The 20,667-nt window shown below is 39.2% G+C and overlaps 2 protein-coding genes across 4 annotated transcripts in view; both read left to right on the forward strand.

Moving 5' to 3' along the window:
• The window catches only part of LOC103457508 (plakophilin-4-like), a 32,874-nt gene extending 19,388 nt beyond the window's left edge, over positions 1–13,486 (forward strand). For both annotated transcript variants that reach the window (XM_008397702.3, XM_008397693.3), the window contains exons 8-22: positions 1,337–1,507; positions 2,856–3,057; positions 3,816–3,948; positions 5,028–5,241; positions 6,226–6,409; positions 7,419–7,536; positions 8,588–8,782; positions 8,856–9,029; positions 9,628–9,778; positions 9,852–10,044; positions 10,597–10,681; positions 10,793–10,910; positions 10,987–11,115; positions 11,452–11,525; positions 11,603–13,486. In XM_008397702.3, the coding sequence (XP_008395924.1) occupies positions 1,337–1,507; positions 2,856–3,057; positions 3,816–3,948; positions 5,028–5,241; positions 6,226–6,409; positions 7,419–7,536; positions 8,588–8,782; positions 8,856–9,029; positions 9,628–9,778; positions 9,852–10,044; positions 10,597–10,681; positions 10,793–10,910; positions 10,987–11,115; positions 11,452–11,525; positions 11,603–11,857 (2,396 nt within the window). In that variant the 3' untranslated portion in view covers positions 11,858–13,486. The remainder of the gene's footprint in view (positions 1–1,336; positions 1,508–2,855; positions 3,058–3,815; positions 3,949–5,027; positions 5,242–6,225; positions 6,410–7,418; positions 7,537–8,587; positions 8,783–8,855; positions 9,030–9,627; positions 9,779–9,851; positions 10,045–10,596; positions 10,682–10,792; positions 10,911–10,986; positions 11,116–11,451; positions 11,526–11,602) is intronic.
• A 1,598-nt stretch (positions 13,487–15,084) lies between these two features.
• The window catches only part of LOC103457494 (NLR family CARD domain-containing protein 3-like), a 32,459-nt gene continuing 26,876 nt past the window's right edge, over positions 15,085–20,667 (forward strand). The window contains exons 1-4 of one of the 2 annotated variants that reach the window (XM_081597588.1): positions 15,085–15,222; positions 19,354–19,459; positions 19,536–19,610; positions 19,845–19,943. In XM_081597588.1, coding sequence (XP_081453714.1) covers positions 19,428–19,459; positions 19,536–19,610; positions 19,845–19,943 — 206 coding nt within the window. In that variant the 5' untranslated portion in view covers positions 15,085–15,222; positions 19,354–19,427. Of the gene's footprint in view, positions 15,223–16,798; positions 16,897–19,353; positions 19,460–19,535; positions 19,611–19,844; positions 19,944–20,667 lie in introns of those variants that run through there. The other variant, XM_081597596.1, reaches the window with a different exon arrangement.

Raw genomic sequence — 20,667 nt, forward strand, 5'->3', positions numbered from 1 at the left:
ACCCATTTGTTCCACTAATTAAGCTAAATTCCTACAAAACCCAACTTACTGTACTTATGTTTTATTAAAATAATGTTTATTTTAATCAATCTTGTGCATCTTGAACTAAAAAAATAAAAGAATCTACTTTGTAAAAACATCCAAAAACATTTGAAGAAACATAGAAGTGAATTTATTCTCCTGGGGACTTTAGGATTGAGCCGTCTTCATAATTAATGGCGTTAAATAACATCCAGTTTCATAACTGCCGTAATAATAAATGAGTCGGTCCAAACCTCTCCTCTTGAATCAGCCGTTTCCTTCTGCCTTCAAAATCCTCTAACTTGCAAATTACAGATCTGCTTTCTGCAGCTGAAGACTGAGAAGGGAGACATAAACGTCCCGCCTGTCCCAGGCTCACAGTTCTTTATGTTCTGCAGTTGATCTTAACAGGAAATTTATGTAAATCATAAAAAATGAGAAGCGCAGCAGGGAAATGACTCCTTCATCACCAGCTTTATGTGCAAATCTTTCGCTTGAGCTGCTCAGCTGAGTCTGTCCTCCCTCCCTCTTCTGCCCTGAAGCCTCTTTATAATTGGGGCGCTCTTTGAGCTGATCTGCTACGAGATTGGAGGATGGAAAAACCCTTCGCCCCGTTTGTTTGACTTGCTGATGCCAAAGCCTGCAGCAAACCCAGTGACCAGAGTCGTGGTGCGGATTTTAAAGCCGAACGGCGAATTCTCTCCGCTTTGCATGCAGGCGTTTTGCACAAAGTCTCCATGAAATATGTATGCTTTCCACAAAAAGGTGAATAAAAGTAACAAAAACTGAAACATTTTCATTCACTGGAATGAATAAAAATGATAAATAGTGGGGAGAAACTATAACTAACTTGAATTATTTTGTGTGTTTTTAAAACTAGCCAAAACATACAAAAATTATAGAAATAATATCCTGTATTTTTATGTTTTTGAATCTGTTGATTAGCTTTTGAAACTGATGTGAAATTGATTTTCACGTCAGACTTATGCTAATGCGCAAAATGGCAACAGCAAAAGTTTGAAGAAAACCCGTTAGTTGAAAATGGCATCTTCTGTTAAATCATAATCACAATACAATACTTTATAAAATTCTGCACCTAAAACTCAACCAAAGTATGAAAAAAACTAAAACTATGACTAGCTAATGATGATGCATAAAAACGAGCAAACACTAAAAACTGACTGAATTAGACAAAAAATTACAACAATATAGAGCTAAACTGTTATAACCCAGATGATTAAAACCGTTTGCACTGATCTATAGTAATAATTGATCAATTATTAGACAATAAGGTTCATGGTTTGTGCTCCTGCAGGGCTGCACAGCTCCTACGCCGGCCACGGGACGCAGATGGACCCCGAGCTGCGGGCCGCCCTGTCACCAGACTGCCAGATGACGCCTGTTTTCGACGACCGCTCCTTCCAAAGCCCCCTGTACCACAGCCCCACCCACGACCCGCAGGGCTCCCTCTACAGAGCAAACGCAGGTACTGCACCCTCACAACCAGAAACAGATGGAGAATCTGAGTGATGCAGCAACACGAAGCAGCTTTTCATGTCTAGACACAGAAAATGTTGCTCATTCTTCCAGAAGTATTTCTACAGACTCTGTTAGATTTAGATCTGGACTTTGACTAGGTCAGATTAAGGTACACTACAGCTATGGCTGCATGTTTAGAGCTGCTGTTAATTGGAGGATGGAGTATCAAACCTTTTTTAACCTTTAGGATTACTCCCACCTTTGACCTGCTTCCCTTTCCTTGCAGCCCGTAGCATTATGCTGCCACCACCGTGCAACTGGTTGCACTGGACCAGCAATCCACCAAAAACTAAAGAACACAGCATTGTTTTAATAAAAATGCTTTAGGAGTTTTTATGAGATGTTTTGATTCAATGTAAGTATAAAATTTCCAGAAAAAAACATTTATAGTGTAAGGTGTAGATAGAAGTAAATGTTCTTCATATGTTTCAGACATTGGTTGTTTTGGACAGAATATTCAATAAAAAAAATTGAGTGTCCCCTTTGAGAAACTAGTAAAATTATTTTAATTTAAAATCTGATCAAATGTCCAATAATAGGGGTTCTTAAAAGAAGCTTTGTTAGTTTGTTTGTGGCTGGACTGAAGGTAAAAATGTAAAAGTCATTGACCCCAGACTAAAAGAGACATCTTTCAGATTTCTATTCTCACAATATTTTTTCACATTATGCACCACTTTGTGTTCGCCTTTCTCATAAAACTTTATGGTTGTGATCAAATGTGAGGGGTGTGAATACGTTTACTATGTTCACATAATGTAATGAATTTTCTCGACCTTTCAACATTTATAAACCTCCTAAATAAATTTCAGTTCATCTGGTCCCAGTTATGGGAAGAAATGTATTTTTGACGCCAGTCTTCAAAAACACAAGACTTCATCATTTCTCCCAGCGCATTAATTTGCATTTAAGTCGTATTTAAATGGCACAAACAACCTGATCTCCACACCAAAGTCTGCCACTCCCCTCATCTTAAGGCCTTTGCTTCTCCTCAGATCATTTCTTCTTTTTTTTTTTTAACTCTGTAAAATGTGGTTTGCAGGCTGGGAAGCTGTGATTATTATTGCTCCCTGAGGTCAGCTCTTAATTAGGCTGAAGCCTTTCATGTTCCTTTGCAGCTTCCTAATGGAAAGAATTACAGCTGAGCGCTCTGTGGAGGGCAATGGTGAAGTATCCAAGGAGCCATTTTAATTTTGTTTAGTCGTTATTTAAGCTGCCTTTCAGACATTGTGTTCAATTTAAATGGTTAGTCTCCTTTTAGAACTCATAACGAGTTTTTTTTGTATTTCCTAACTCAGGTATGGGGACCCTTCCTCGGACCACAAGCCATTGCGGCACGCTGCCGTACCAAAGAAGCAGCTACGGGCTGAGCTCAGCGGCGGCGTTCGTCGACTCTGTCAGGGTGTCCACTGAGCCTGTGTACTCCCACAGACACTCAGCGCTGGTGGACCGGGTCATCACTCGCACGCCGTCCATCGAAAGCATCCACAAGGACCCCAGGTACTCAGAAACTGCACTAGAAATGTTTTGGCTCTCCTTCACAGTCTCCTGGTTGTTTCTGTTTAAGGGATTTCCTGTAATTCAGTCAGTAAATGTTCATATTCTGAAATATATATTCAGGCTAATAAGTATTTATTGAAGCAGCAAAGGTATGATGATCATGGAACTGACTCTTTAACATCATTGTGGAGGAATTTTGACCCACTTTTCTTGCATGAATTGTTTTAATTCTGCAACATTGGAGGATTTTTACATCTGGACTTTGACTAGACCACTCCAAAACCTTCCATGTTTTTTTTAACCATTTAGAGAGGGACTTGCAGGTCTAACTTCATAACCTTTTCCAGACTGATAATGTCAGTGACTTTGTTTCACATCTGTTCTTGATTTATTTAGATTTTGGATTTGTGACGTCTTCTTGCCTACTTCATGCTGTCATTCAGGTCCTATTCAAGGGTATTCTTGATTCTGAGTAACTGAATCAAAAATAAACTTGATCTCCGCTAACTTTAAACACTACACCAACGCTGTAGTCAGTTGAAGCTAATGGTTTTTGTGAAGATTTGGAACCGAATTACATTAAATATTTGTGCTTAGTTAGCAAAAATAGTCGGAAAATAGCAGGAAATTGTTAAAACTATGAGTTTTTAGTTTTGAAATGGAAAATATTTAGAGGATCTTATAGAAAATTATGTTTAGCTTAGTTGGAATCAACGTCCAAAAGCAACAAACTGACCCACGATGTTGTCTGGGCTCAGGGAGTTTGCGTGGCGTGACCCGGAGCTGCCAGAGGTCATCCACATGCTGCAGCATCACTTCCCCTCCGTCCAGGCCAACGCCGCCGCCTACCTGCAGCACCTGTGCTACGGAGACAACAGGGTGAAGGTGGAGGTAAGGTGACGAGGCACGCTGGGCGGCGGTCTGGATAAAAATAAGTCGATGCGTCACAGACAAGCGTCACTCTGCGAGAACCTGCTGCTGTTCGAATTTCATGAAGCAAACGTGGTTATATTTCTATATTCAGGACGTTTATTCAGGATGTTTCATTTTACTTTCCTTTATCCATCGCTGCTCTGGGCATTTCTTAGCCTTCAAAGTTTAAATTTGACTTTTTATGAAAGGCAGCCAGATTCAGAGCCAAAGCACCATCTGCTCCAAAGAAAACGTCACCTGACATCGGAGCCAAACTTTCTCTGCTCTGAAATCCTGCAGCCAACGCTTTCACTGTGGCTTCATATGCAGGAGGCTTTTAATGTCGCAGCATTTCCTTGAAAATGAGTCGGGCTAAAAGGATTAATCAACTAATTTAGTCACTGATTAATCATTAACTGGAGTGTACAGATTGAACAAAAGGGCAGAATAACTCCCTCAGATTAGAAATTAAGTCAAATCTGTACAAAATCTACATAGACATTTTGCATTTAAGGTTAAAATTCCTTCTTTTTCTGTAAATTAGCTAAACTCATAACTTCTAAAGTGGTATAGCTTCACCTGGTTCAAATTATGTTAACAAAATAATTCAGTTTAACCCAAAATTCAATTAAGAAATGTTTTTTATCTGTATCCATTGTTACAAATTACAAAGCGTCTGCTAAAGGAATGTTACTGCAATACAATGTTTATTTTCTAAATTAAAAATGTATTCAATTATTTGCGTCTTCTAATGTATTTCTAACATTGTATAAGAAAGGCTTAAGTTATAAAATGAAAATGTATTTTTTTTTTTCATTTGGCATAATCAATAGGTTAATCAATAACTAAAATAATTTAGTTGCAGCCCTAAAAATGAGGTTTTAGTTTTACTTAAGACACACGACAATCAAATTATTTCAACCACAATTGAAACACAGAAGAAGAAAAGGAGGAGAACATATTTCAAGATGGAGACAAGATGGAGAAAGAGATAAACAGTCAGCTGTTCAGTACTTTAAGAATAACACAAACTGAGCTGTTTGGTTTTGGATGTGTAGGTGTGCCACCTGGGAGGGATCCAGCACCTGGTGGATCTACTGGATCACAAGACGCCAGAGGTCCAGAAGAGCGCCTGCGGAGCTCTGAGGAACCTGGTGTACGGCAAAGCCACCGACAACAACAAGGTGGCGCTGAGGAACTGCGGCGGCGTTCCCGCTCTGCTGCGCCTCCTCAGGAAAACCACAGACAACGAAGTTCGCGAGCTCGTCACCGGTACAGATGTTAGCTTCGGCTAACCCTGCTAAACTTAGCTTAGCTATCTGCAGCTACATCACGTTACTATTTGATACAAACCAGAACAGCAGCTTTCCTTATGACACAATATGATACGATATGTTGTTACATGTTTCACTCATCCAGTACAATGTGTTAATAAAAGAAATAAAAAAAAGACATGAAAGCTAGTTTAAAAAAATAAGAATGATAAAAAATAAATAAAAGGGTTAAAATATTTTTCCGCACAAACCTGCAGCTTGATCAATTTATAGTCTCGGTGTGTTCAGCCTTACTTGCAATCAAATTATTTAAGCTTTTTGTATATTTATTATATCAGACATTTGATTTCAGCACCCAAATGACTAAAATCTGTCTCCAAACGCGAACGTGACCGCCTGAAATCCCTCTGTGAGGTGCGTGGGAGTTCTCCTGCTAGCGAGGTCTGTCGGCCAGCTGGCCAGCTCGACGACTGCGCGTCGCTCTGCGGCGCCGTCTGACCGGCTGGCTGGCTCGCAGGCGGCGCATTAATCCGTGGATTGGCTGTTCGGTGGGAGGTGAGAGTGGCAGAGGCTTAAACACTCGCCGCACACTGTTGGCGGAGCGGATCTCGGCACAGCCGCCGGGACAGATGCTCAGATAATGTGCTTTGGAAACAGGACGGCGCCGATGGCGCGGCGCATACTGTCGAGCACCAGCGGATCTGAAGCTGCTAGAAACACAGAGACGAGTCCTTTCACTGAGAGAGCTGCTATTCTTAAACACTCAGCTCTGGATTGGGCTGATTACAGAGCAGGCTGCTCCGTTTCTTTGAAGATGCTCTTCAACAACTCCATGCACAGTGCTTGACGTTCACAGATGTACCTGCACGGTTAAAACATCACTTCGTTTTCCCTGCTTTATAAGGAAACCAAGTGTTTCTGATCTTGTTTCTAAAGCAAATATCTTAGTGCAAGATCTCAATGTTTGTTTCTGATTGGTCAGGCGTCCTGTGGAACCTCTCCTCCTGCGACGCGGTGAAGATGACCATCATCCGCGACGCCCTGAGCACGCTGACCAACACGGTGGTCATCCCCCACTCGGGCTGGAGCACCGCCTCCCACCGCGACGAACACAAAGTCAAGTTCCAGTCCTCCATGCTGCTGCGCAACACCACCGGCTGTCTGAGGTGAGCCGCGAATCAAACCCTCCCCTCACAACCTAAACTAAATCGTATTCAAAGTATATATAAAGTATTGCAGAAGTATTCAAGCACATTTAACTTTCTTGTATTTTCTTTCACCTTTTTTAGACCTACAACAAATTTTTTTTCTTTTTTTACTTCGTTTTGTTAAAATATTACATTTTTAATTTATTGCTGAGCAGGTAAATAGAAAAGAATTGACTCACCATTAAATTATTTATTGTTTTAATTGAAAAATAGAAATGAGTTGGAACAAGGTAGAATGGCCTAGTCAAAGTTCACTCTTCAATTTTGCACACACAAAAAGAATTGTTCAAAGCTGATAGATTTACAGCTGAAAACTAATGTAACCAGGGTGCATAAATATCAACATAAATCACACATCGTTTGTTTTTATTTGAAAACTGTCTGTTTATCTTCCACCTGTCTATTATGCTTCACTTTGTTTTTGTGTGTCACTTAAAATCTAACTTTTTCAAACTTGTAGTTATAACATGGAAAAAGTTCCATTATTTTGATTCTGCCTGGTTAAGCTGCTGAGCTGCTTGATGTTTTATTACGTTGATCACTTCCATCTGGATTTATTTGTCATCTTAACGACTCTATAACTCTGCAGATTTTATGCAGCTGAAGTGTTAAATGAGGTGCGTCGCATTTAAAAGCTTTTCTTGTACATTTATTAATTTAAGGAGAATAAAAATCAGCTGCTTTAAAGTGTAAAGTGTGTTTATCCAAAGTTTAGCTGGTGCACAGATTCTCCTGAAACTCCTTCCTCTGCAGCCTGCAGCGCTTCCCGTCATTCACGCTGATGTGCAAGCTGTAGATTGATGGTATAGAAATGCATTGTGGGAGTTCAGTGCTGCTGTGCGGTCGTTCCGCTCCTATTGGAGGGGCGGCTCCCTCCTCTCCTGTATCCGGGCAGGTTTCAGGCCACCCTGTGGGGGAACCCGCGCACTGCAGCGCCGCCTGAACCGCCGGTGTGTTTGTGTGTCAGGAACCTGAGCTCGGCGGGGGAGGAGGCGAGGAGCCAGCTGCGCTGCTGCGAAGGCCTGGTCGACTCTCTGCTGCACATCCTGAAGGCCTGCGTCAACACCTCGGACTACGACAGCAAGGTGCCGCCGTCATGCTTCTGAATTTATTCCCAGCTGGAGAGAGGCTGAGGATCAGGGCCGGTCCTAGAAATGATTAATGCAGGGGCTGCTACTGGCGGGAGAAAGGGGGCCATTTGTTTAAAAAAAACAAAAAAAAAAAAAAAACATGAAAAAGTTTGAACAACAACCATTTTATGTAAAAAATAGAAAATCAATATTTATTTCAGCAATTTAAAAAAAAATTATTAAGGGGGATATTTTTATTATAGGGGTTCTGACACAAAAATGAATAAAACTGAAGATATAATGAATAAAATATATTTTTAAATTGACTTCATCCCTATTAACACAAAAAGAACAACAAACATAAAACACTTATATGTATAAAAATAATCATTTTATTATTATTATTATTATTATTATTATTATTATTATTATTAGTAGTAGTAGTAGTAGTAGTAGTAGTAGTAAAGCTTTGGGAAGATGTCTGACAGTTTTTGTTGTTTTTATCAAAGGTCGTCTAAGATTTATCCATATATTTAATATAAGTAATGATTTATATTATATAAAATGTAACAAAAACAAACAATTTTATGGAGAAAACATTTTAATTTAACAGATCAACAATCTGAACTTTTTAGAAAATATATTTTTCTATTTATTATTAATGGTGGACTCAGATATTCATATTAGGGAGCCTAAGACTGGTGACTCATGCAAAGAACATATTAAAATATGTTACAGTTAGATTTCATTGAGTTAAGCATATTAAAAAATTTTTTTATGCAAAACCAAAAGCCTGATTTATTCTAGCAGAAAGATTTTACCTCCCGTTGTGGTCCTAAACATATATAGAAATAAAAACTTTATGTGGTTTCTAGAAACTTTAAATAAGAACAACTTTGTGTATTGCTTAAAACTAAAACAAAACAATATTTATCTTTTGGCATGGTGTAATTATTGGATTAAAATTCAGATTTTCCAAATATTTTCATGTGGCGCCACCTTCAGGCACAAATTATAATTCCTTATTGTCATACAGCTAAAAAGAAAAAACTTTTCTCCCCTTCAGATTGTGGAGAACAGCGTCTGCACCCTGAGGAACCTCTCGTACCGCCTGGAGGTGGAGATGCCGTCCTCCCGTCTCCTTGGCAACCAGGAGCTGGACACCCTGCTGGGTTTCTCCTCGCCGGTGAAGGAGCTGGACTACCTGTGCTGGGGGAAGAGACGGCGCGGCAGGAAGAGGGGCGGCTGGCCCGAAGGCAAGGTACGACGGCGGAGGAAAGAGTCGTTTCCTGATCTGATTCCTGAGGTTTATTGACGTCCTCTCCGCCCGGCAGTGGGACGGCATCGGCCCCATCCCAGGTTTCTGCCAGTCTCTGAGGGGGGCGGAGCTGCTGTGGCACCCCATGGTGGTGAAGCCGTACCTCAACCTGCTGGCTGAGAGCTCCAACCCGGCCACCCTGGAGGGCGCCGCCGGCTCCCTGCAGAACCTCTCCGCCGGAAACTGGAAGGTAGAACATCTCAGTTCATCACAACTTAGCATTCTTTACTTTTGAGACAGTCCAGCTACAAAAAATACAGAAAAGACATAAATAATGCATTACAAGATATTCTCAAGCTCAAGAAGTGTAAAAGCAGTAACAAAATAAAAAAAAAACATCCCTAGATACCTGGATGGATATGACATTTAACCTGATTTAATGCACATTAATTGACACTTCTTTGAATTCCAGAAAACTGCAAAACAGCCGAAACACTGAGTTCCTTTAAATCTGGACTTCCAGCGTTTTTGTAACATTGTAATCTTTTCCTGGGAAATAGAGTTGTAATGGTTAATTTATTTTGATGGTTTACTTATTCTTCTGAGATATCGAAACTGACATCATAATATTGTGACTATATGCTTTGTAAAATTTGCCTTTTTGTGATGCAATAAAGATAAAATTATTATTTTTTAATAATATACCATTCTTATAGGCGCCATCAACCCTCCCCACCTCACTAAGGGACATGGGTGTTAGAAAATGGATGGATGGAATTTACCGTTCTTCTTTTTCAGGAAAAGTAAACTGAGTCATATGGGAATCAGTTTGTGTTTTTTATCTGCAGTTCTCCGCCTACATCCGAGCCGCTGTGCGTAAAGAGAAAGGTTTGCCCATCCTGGTGGAGCTGCTGAGGATGGACAACGATCGGGTGGTCTGCTCCGTCGCAACCGCACTCAGAAACATGGCGCTGGACAGCCGCAACAAGGAGCTGATCGGTACGAACACACACTCCAAAGACAAACTGGAGAAGCAGCACCTGTATGAGATGAGTATGTCTGAATATGTCAGGAAAGTACGCCATGCGGGACCTGGTGAACCGGCTGCCGGGCGGCACGCCCTCGGTGCTGTCCGACGACACGGTGGCATCGGTCTGCTGCACACTGCATGAGGTCACCAGCCGCAACATGGAGAACGCCAAAGCTCTGGCTGACAGCGGCGGCATCGAGAAGCTGGTGGACATCAGCAAAGGACGAGGAAAAGGGTAACAACAGAGGCTGCTTCCTTCATGAACTTCGAATTAAAGATGAAGGGCAGAAAGTGCAGCAGGCAAAAACATGATGATTAACAGAAGTGAAGCAAGCTGTTTGGCAAGCCCAGTGCTCATTGTTACAGTACAGCAAGTCCAGCACTCAAAAAGCCCAGTACGGCAAGTTCAATACATATTTAATCATGTGTGGCAAATCCTGCACTTTTTCCAGTATGGCAAACCCAATGCCCACTTACTCCAGGATAGCAAATTGATTGCTCACATGATCCTATATGTGAAGCTCCAGGCTCATATACTTCATTACGGCAACCCAAATGCTCAAATAGTGCAAAATGGAAATTCCATCTTCATATCATTTAATCATTAAACCCAATGGCTACAAATCCAGTATGGCAAACTCAATGATCACATATCCTGTTCACATACAATATATTGCTAAAAGTATATTTTCTTGTTTTAGTATTTATTTCCTGTTATTTTTTAGCATTGGCTTTTTGGCGTACACTGAAAGTAAAATAAGGTTCTTCATGTGTTACGGTGTTTCAGGTACTCAATGAAAGTAGTGAAGGCTGCTGCTCAGGTGTTGAATACACTGTGGCAATACAGAGAGCTGAGGAGTCTCTATAAACAGGTGGGTGGAATATTTAACAAAGGTTCCTGTTAACGTTTAAAACATTCCAGTTACAAGTTTGATCTTCCCATTGAATTTGGCTTCTTGTTGTGATGTGTCACATGCAAACAGGACGGATGGAACTACACTCACTTTGTCACCCCAGTGTCCACCCTGGAGAGAGACCGCTACCGTTCCCAGCCGACCCTGCCCACCAGCCCTCTGCAGATGTCCCCTGTCATCCAGTCAGGTATGAAATGTGAGATAATCCTCCATAATTGACCCAACTTTAAGGTAAACATTTCCTGCTTTGTGTTCACCACCAGGTGGCAGTGCAACATCCTCGCCCGCCATGCTCGGGATAAGAAGACACAGCTCAAACTACCAGAGGGCGCAGTCATCTATGCAACTCGACACATATTATGGAGACAGTTTACACAAAAGGCAGTACACAGGTTGGTATTTTGGTGTTCCTCAGGGTTGTGTACCTGAGCCACTAATGCAGTGGTGTCCAAACTGTTTCCCCTGTGGAAAAAACTGGCTAGTTTAAGCTACAAAATTCATAAAATTGAAAATGCAGAAAAAGGGCTTTGAACTGTTACCTTATTAATGGAAAAATACCATTTCTAAATGTCTGTGGGCATCAATTGTTTTATGTTTTGTTGGCCAAATTTGTACCAATCTTGACTTGTGGTTGAAAATCATTTCAAGGGCCACAAATGGCCCCTTGGCCACACTTTGGACACACTTGTCCTCCTGTTTTAATGCTAATTTGAAATGTCTGTTGACAGGGTCAGACAAGAAAACTCCCTATTTTATTGGGACATATTCCTCGCAGTCAGGAGAGGATATAAGAAGATCACAGGTAAGAACTAACTTTTATGGATTTTTAGTGATATTTCTTTATGGAAAAAATTATTTCACTCCAGTATTTCTCCGTAGCACCCAGAGCCATTCTACGACGAACCCGACAGGAAGAACTACAACAGCTACCGAATGTACCTGTCGTCGCCTCAAGGCTACGGCGAGGAGCGCTACGAGGACGAAGCGGTCCACCTGCCGTCCTCGCCCGACGGCTACGCCACCCAGTCGCTCCGATTCAAAGCCAACACCAACTACGTGGACTTCTACTCCACCACGCGGAGGCCTTCCAGCAGGGCCAACAAGTTCACCGGGTCCCCCGACTCCTGGGTGTAGGCACAAACAAAACTCACACGCAGTGTGCGTCCAGCTTTACCGTGCGTTTCTGTGGGTCTTTGTGCGTGGGGAGTGCACTGTACCGTTTGTCTGGGTGAAAAGTTGCGGATGCATGTGAATCTGTGTTGAAAATGGGCTGAAGGACCAGGATCGAATCGCTGTGGGTTTGACGAAGTCGGAAACTAAGTAGGAAAATCCAGAACTTTATCAGTTTAAACTCAAGGAGTTTGGTTTAGTTTGATTGTTTGGAGCCAATCAGACACGGCGTGAGGGGAAAAACGTTTCAATACTTCAAATGAACTCATCATTCCTGACACATTTTCAGCTCTAGTTCTGTGAAAAAGTATTTTCAATCTTAAGCCGGATAAATACGGATTTTGCTTATTTTGAAAAAATGTAAGTGATTTAAAAACAGTTTTTTTTTATGCAGTTTCTTAATTAATGGGTTATGAGACTTTTTAACAGTTACTTTTCTTTTCTACCCTCCTGTAATATCTGGCTGTACTGCAGTTCTAAAGTCTTTTAATTTAGATTTAGTTTGCTGCTCTTGACATGAAGCTGTCCTTTGCTGAAAGCAGCAATAATTCATAATCTGTGCAAACTAATATATCCTGGAAATGTTGAGCTTTACAAAAGGGAAAGGTTTTGCTAAAAATAAGTAGGAACCTTTTATTGTGTAGATTTTTTTCTTTTCTGAATTAAAATTAAAAGCTCAAGCTCACTATCTCTGCATGAGTGGAGTCAACCCAAAATACTTGGAATAAAAATCCTAATGGTTTAAACTGCATTTCTCAGATTTTTAGCGCCAAATCCAAGATACAATCCATAATATTTTTAATTTTATGACAAATTTTATTTATGAACAGAATTTAAAGCCTTCTAGATTCTCTAAGTGGCCGATTTTTGGGGGGAAATCTCTGGAAATGTCTTCTTTTTTTCTGTTGCAGGCATTTTAATAGTCTTATTTTTGTCTTTTTGTCACAAGGTGCATTTGGTAAGAAAAATGACATGAAAAAAGACTGAAGCAGCCCTGACGTCACTGTTTACTGGAGTGTTTGTTCATGTTAACTGACTCATTTTCCTCTGCAGTAAAAATGTGAAGTGTGTTGGCTTTATAACATAGATATTGTCTGCCACTGTTTCATGGACACAAGAGAGAAGGAGCTTGTTGCAACCGGGAATCCTGGGAAAATCTGGGATTTATCCAAGCAAGGATAAAAGACGCCTGGAGAAAAAAAACCCGGGTTTGGAGACACCTATCATCACTCTGAGGAACCTTTACAGACTCAGAACCGGAGTTACGACTGTAACTCGTCACTTCATGTTGGCCACAAGTGCAGTAAATATATCATAAAGTATGTTAAATATGTGCAAAAAATATGTGAAAATCTATTTGTACAGATACACTGGAATAACTGTCCTGTTACATTGTTGTATTCAATATGTAGAAATTTCTATGTGATTGTGTGGATAAGATTTTTCTATTATTTATTGATTATTTTTTATTAATTTAATTGTGGTCTGACCAAAATACACCATCTGTCTGTTCTGTCCAGAGATGATGACAGTAATGTGCAACGTTAAAGAGGGAAAATATATGTATAGGGATTAAAGAATATATCATAACAATCCACTGGAGTTTAAATCTTTCTTGACAATAATTATGATCCCAAAGCCTAAATGTGATTCAAAAAAATCATCAGGTTTTTATCCTGATAAAGGTTTTACTATATATAGTAAGTTGGTGACACCATTCTACTATCATCATAATGCAGATATATGAAGGCAGGGTTCTTGAGTTATTTTGAAATGTTTGGAATTTATTAAGCATTGTTTCTTTTTTATTTATAAAAGTAAACAAAAACTATTTAGAGAGTTTTAAACAGAGGATCAGAGGCTGAAGCCGGTCATGTAGTGAAAGAAGACTGGATGGATCCGATTGACAACAACTGTAACAATGAGCTTCCAGAAGTTACTGCATGATAAAAAGTATTTCCTCCTTTCTGGGTCTTTTCTTCTGTCCAGATCATTTATTTATATCTTGATAAATCCAGTGGAAATACAGAGGAGATGATAATGATCCTGTAAAGGTGATCACAGTCAAAAGACGTTTTTACACCAAGATGTAATCCTTGGAGGGAAAGAAAACTAAACAAGCTGACGACTTTAAAACCTTTACACAGTAATGTTTAATTTTTAGATGTTACACTTCATTATTATTTTTTACCCTTAATTTTTCTACTAATCAGCAGTAATGAAGATGTTTACCCTGTTTGCTTCTCAGGTTATAAATAAATGTTTGAACTGGTTCAAACTGGTGACAGAAAGAAACATTTTCCATTATCATGAAGTTTGTTTTCTTAAGGCTGCAGAGCCGACAGGCTGGAAAACCATCAGCTGTCGAGTTCAACCTGACCAATCTGTCCTGATCTGAACCAAAATCAGAACTAATCTAATCTAATTTTAGATTAGATTAGTCAATCTAATCTAAAATTAGATTGACTAATTTTAGAGATTAGTCAATCTCTAAAATTTCAAATTTTAAGATTTATCAGAAGCAGTTTGTTAGAAAATGTAGCAAAGACATTTCTAGATTAAATTAAAATGTTGTAGAGTTAAATGTGAGGCTGACTGTGTGACAGATGGACCTCGACCCAAACTGAAGAATGAGGAAACATTCCTGCACAGCAGAGACAGAAACTGATAAACATCTTCCAGTAAACGCCTACAGTGATTAAAACCAGTTTGTAACTCAGCAGGTTTTAAACTTTTTCATTGGAAACATTTGAGACAAACCAGTTAAACAACTTAAAGCCTCCAGGCTAAAAGAGCCCAAAGCTTAAAGAACATTATGTTCAGAATGAAAGAGGTTCAGGTGAAAATCAAAGTTTCCTTCAGTTCAACATTAAACAAGATTAAATAAATTAATAAAATGGTCGTGTCAACATGTGGAGAAACTTCAACATTTCAAACTTCTTGGTTCTGTTGGCTCAGATTAGAAAAAGCAGAAACTATTATTAGTTTTATTGCTCTTGTGTTTCTGAGCAGAAATTTGTTAAAAGTTTTTTATAGATAAAACTGAAAATCTCCATTAATTTAATAAAATATTGATTAATAATACTAAATATATTTAAAACATAAAGAACAGTTAAACCAAAATGTGAATTTATTGTTTTAAACATTTATTTCCAGGTATCTATGATCAGACAGGATTCCTGTCATTTCAACAGGTGAACACACCTCTGCTGTCAGAGGGGGCGGAGCCTCAGCTGGGTCCGGTTCAGGTTCTGGAGAATCAGGTCCAGTTCTCCAGTTGACTCCGACTCGATTTGTGTGAACAGAAGGAGAAGCAAAGATCTGATCAGGTGAGTTTTAACTCCACTTTGTACTGGTTTCCAGTCCTGACTGATTTTCTCTCTTTGAGTTGCTGGTTCTGGTTCAGAGCTGCAGCTCCTGATTTCAACCAGGAACTCTGATTTCTCTGAGTTTTTATCTGTAACCCAGACAACCAGCTGTTTGCTCCCAGTTTCATAGTTTAGTCAAACTGGTACCAGTAGGTTCTGAGTGTTTGTGGCCGGCTGAGATATCTGGGTTCTGGTTGGTGGATGGGAAATATTTCAATATGAAGTCAATAATTTATTGATCAGAGAGGATTTCTCTGGGCTTTTATCAGTAGAAAATCCAGATTGAATCAGTCTGTAGTGACAGAGAACAGCTCACATTTCAATCAATTATTGATCAATAAGAATCAAGTAAATATGTTTCATTAAGTATTTCACAAACAAATGGCTTCTACCGCTATAAAATTAAATTGTCTAATTTAAAAAAAAAAGTTTGGTGCTCTCTGTCATCTTGCTTTGAGCTCAGATTCTGAGACAATTTTCCTCTATCAAACTATTTTTTCCCTCTTATTTAGTGGAAATATTGATGTTGATGAGATAACCTTTTTCAACCTTTATAGCTCCACTGTTGAAAACGAGGAACTAACATTCACAAATGACACTGAAATAAAATCCAGTCCAACATCTGGTTTGAGGTGATTCCTCTGGAGGAAAAATATCCCAACTTCAGAAGATGAGCTTTAACCTAACAGAGCTCTGTGGTTCCTCCTGTCAGTATGAGAGTCAGTGTGAGGAGGCGCCATGTTAGGAAGACGAAGTGGAAGCTGCAGGATCTTCAGAAGAAACAGGTCATGATGCTGGGCTACTGATTATCCCTCTGCCTGGACACAGGATCAATAGAACCAGTTAATAAACATATCTATGAAAAAACAAAATATTGCAGCCAGTGGGCTGAGGGAAATACAGTTCCATTTTGTAGCAATTCAAGAGCTACCAGCTTTTATCACTTCGCAAAACAATTCATCAGCACAGAAACTCAAAATAGTCCCCCAAGAATTTAAAACTACTTCCACTCCTGACAAGTGATTATGGTGACATAACAACACAACGCCCTCTAGAGTATTCAAAAACATGCATTGCTGTTATGTAGACCTGAACTGAGTTAAAACATATTAGTCATGACATGTTTTTTTTAAGGTTATGTTGGCTCTAATGGCCGTTCATTGAAAGTAGTTAGACAGGAAAGAGGATAATGAGAGAGGGGAAGACATGCGGTAAATGTCAACAGGCCGGGAATCGAGCCTGCGACCACCGCCACGAGGACTAAGCGCCTGCTCCACCACAGCAATCCCCGGTCGTGACATGTTTAATTAAACCCATGTGAAGCACGTGATCATTCTTACTGCCAGTAAGGATATACTTGAGCCCGACTGTGTGACGTCATCTGAGCAGTCATGTGACTTCAGGGAAAGACGTCTAGTTTCTATTTCATTAATAGAACAAAACAACTAAATATTTAGAGGGAGAAAATATAATCAGTTAAACAGGATCATTTCTTTAAATAGACCATATTTCCCATTTTAAATTGAGTCTGACTTCTTCTGACTTTTACTTTGGTCCCTGAACGTCTCTGAGTTTTATTTTCACTTTCCTAATTTTGACGCAGTTTGGATTTGCCGCCCAAATCTCAAACTATGGGTAAGAAAATTAACATTTCTTTCTTTCTCACTGGTTTAGATCTTTTAAGGGTCGTTGCGTTTAGACTCAGCAGAAACTTCCGCTCCATAGTTCCAAATAACAGAATCCCAGCCGAAACTGGTAGGGACTGATGAAAATCTGCCCGCAGAAGAATACACGGGCGGCCTGGAGCTGGAAGACGTTCATAGGCAGGGGCGGATCTAGCGGGGTGGCAGGGGTGACAGTTGCCACCCCAAACGAGAGCCTCGCCACCCCTGTTGCCACCCCAGCTAGTGATAATGAATTCAATAAATAGTTATGGCAAATCGGACATTAAGCACATGAAACTCTTTTTTCCCGATAACATTGAATGCAACACAATGTAACCTGACACCCACTGCTGAGCAGCAGGAAGTGCAAGAGAAAACATCGCGAGGCAGATATGATACTGGACTGGACATTACATGATTTATCGTAAGCCACACATGCACCGTTGCTGTCCATTGAGTCAGGAATATCGGTGGTCAGGCAAATATTACAATCACGCAAAGAATCAGAGCAACGGACGCAATGTTTAGCAGTTAATTCAATCATAGATAATGGTAATAAGGGCTTCAGATTTCACAGGTGAGGAAAACTTATAATTTAAAGAAAAGATTGAACAAGTGAGCAGTGGGTCAGTTATACTAGCCTAACTGTCGTTAGTCTGCTACTGACTTTGATAACCTTAGCATGTGCTGCGCAGTTCGGTGTGTTTTGGTTCCGTTGGCACTAAAACAGGTCAACCCGCCACCATGTCATCAGTAGAGCAGTTGTTTATTAAATCAGCTAATCAACCGCAGCTGTGCTCAGGCGAAAACTTAATAATCCAAATATAGACATTAAGCCTGACAGCATGTAACAGACTGAATGTTCTGTTTTAGTGTTTTTGCTACTTTTTTGTGTGGGAAATGTTTGTTTTTGGTGTTGATTCCCCTGATCTCTGCTCTATGTGCTCTTTGAGCTGTTGTCTGTCGGTTGCCATGGCAACGAGTCCGCGTAAAACCGACACACAGTGAGAAAAGGCAGAATAAAAGTTGTTGGAGCTATTTTTTCTTTATACATTTGAATTTTGTTACTTTATTCTTAAATTTCAATTTTTTTTTTAATTATTTACAGAGTTTATTTGTAGGTTGATAATTGTTGATTTTATTTTGTTATTTTCTTATTAAATTCAATAAGTTTGGACATTGAACCTTGTTTTGCCTGTGTCTAGAATCATGACCCCAGTGCCTTAGTGGTGGCTTGGTGGAACTTTTATTGGATGTTTGACTTTGCGAACAGTCAGAAGTGGTTCTGTTTAGTTCTTCACCTGTTTATCAGCTTTATTGTACCTTTATTGTGGCGCTCTGCAGCCGCTGCAATTCCTAAAAACAAGCGACAAACACTGAGCTAATCCCCTGTGTTCTGAAAACATGCCGATATTTACAACAGTTGTCAAACTACAGCTCCTACAGCATATTTAAAATAAAACGATTGACGAATATAAGTAGATATTCACCCCTTCTTGGATCTTGACAGAATTAACAGAAACTAAACTGTTTATAGATTTGTATCATGGAGAATTGATCAAACATCAGTTTTCTAATCTTTATTTTAAGTCGTATATCCAATAACAAATGATGGCGCTCTATTTTTGTGACAGATTTCTCCTTGTCCTGTATTGGGATAAAATGGTTTTCTGGACACAATGCATGTCAATTGATATGCATATCAGTAATGCATATCAATTAACAGGAGTACGAAAGATGTGAAAATAATTAACTACATTAAGAAATTGTATTTAAGCCTCGGTGCTACATGAAGCTCATTTTGAAACAATGCAAGTTAAAAACAATATTTCGTATTGTTCTTAATATGAAATATTAAAAACTATATATATAACATAAATATTTTTCTAGATCCGCCCCTGTTCATAGGATCCGTATATATTTATATTAAATACTAAATACTGTGGAGGTGAAACAATGTGATATTGATGAGAATTGTAACATTTTATAGAGAAATAAATGTCACTTATTCAAAACTCCACTTCAGTCAGAGTTAGTTTGCATTTGCTCCAGGAACTTCTTTGAAAAATCTATTTTCAGAAATACTTTTGTACGCTTTGCTTTTACTTTTACTAGAGTAATTTTACTATGACGTATTTCCACTCTTACTTGATTTTATTTGAGTTCTGAATCAATAAGCTTAATGTTTTTCTTCTCCAGCTGTTTTACTAACAAGTCGAGTGTCTCCTACGATTTTTCTCTCAAAGTCTCAGATTCATCAAGATTCGTCAAAACACAAAATGATCAATTATTTTCTACTCTATTCATTGATTCAACAAATCATTAATCATTTCAACATTTGATTACAACTTGATTTAGAAAATAAATTCAATAAAACATGAATATAAAATAAATTAAGTCAATATTTCAAACCTGTTTGTGTTTTCAGGTGAGTGGAGGAGCGCCACCTAGTGGCAGCAGGATCAGTGTGAGGACAGAGAGGACACAGTCATTCCCTCTAAAATGTCTCTTAGTGGGAAACACCAGGACCACAGGTGAGGTCATGACCTTTACCTGTGCAGGAAAGGTCAAAGTTCAGCAGTGGAATCACCAAACCGTCTCCATTCACAGGAAGCGATCAGAACCAGAACCAGAACCAGAACCCGGACCCAGCTGTGTTTCCTTCAGCGGTAACAACTCAAAGAGGTGAGCTGGATCTAAGTTTTTAATTTTTTAAATGTTCATGTGAGTCCAACAAATATTACCTTTACAACGTCGGCCTTTTATCACCTGAAGAAATGTTTCTCCTCTGAAATTTGACGATTTTATACAAATATATTAAGGTGATTATTGGAAAACAATCCAGTCCTGCTGCTAACAACCAGGGAGGCTTTTTAATCACCAATTCATTTCCAATATGACCTTTTTATTAATTTACAGGAGTCGTGCAGCTGAGCCCAGCTGTGTGTCATGGAAGAGCAACCAGTCAAAGGAATTTTATATTGAGTTTAAATCAGACCAGCCTCCAGCAGCAAAGAGGTGGGTCCAAAGGTTCTGTTCAATGTTCTACTGACATTATCATAAAATATACCAATTCTGGTCACATTTGATTTTCCGTTTTCTATTTTAAAAGGTCATCATGATTAAATGTTTTTAGGGACTTTCTGGGTCTTTAGTAACGTTTGGGAGACAAAAGGAACCTAGAAAACTCTGCAGCTGCAGAACAAGATGTGAAAGTTTATTAATAGGGAGAAAATATTTAATGATCTAAGAGCTGCATCACCTGCTGCTCTTAGATTTCAGCTCTGTGGAAACCACCTGTTGGAGCATTTTATGAATTTATCTAAAAAATGCTGATACAATGTTGAAAATCTGTGGATAAACATTAGTGGAGCTCCAAGATTAAAACGGTTGATTCCTGTAATTCTCTGATTATGGAGAAAAGTATGAATTACTTTTTTTTCCTTTTAAATTGACTGATTTTAATAAAAATAAAATCTGCCAGGGTATGAATAATTTTGGGCTGAAATCTAAAATCAGAGCTAATTAAATTTTTTCTACATAAAGAAGGTGGATGTTTTATTCTGTTCTGGATATTTAAACCTAAACCAAACAGACTTTTGCTGCTGCCTTTCTTTCAGCGTTTCAGTCACAATCATCAGAAAACAGATTCTAAAATATCTCAGTGCTCCTAAGTTAAACACCGATGGAACCTGTGCTGCCATTTTTAAGTTTTAGAAAACTAAAGAACTATTTAAAGCTA

The sequence above is a fragment of the Poecilia reticulata genome, chromosome 2, assembly GCF_904066995.2.
Source record: "Poecilia reticulata chromosome 2, P_reticulata-male-v2, whole genome shotgun sequence".
Lineage (NCBI taxonomy): Eukaryota > Metazoa > Chordata > Actinopteri > Cyprinodontiformes > Poeciliidae > Poecilia > Poecilia reticulata.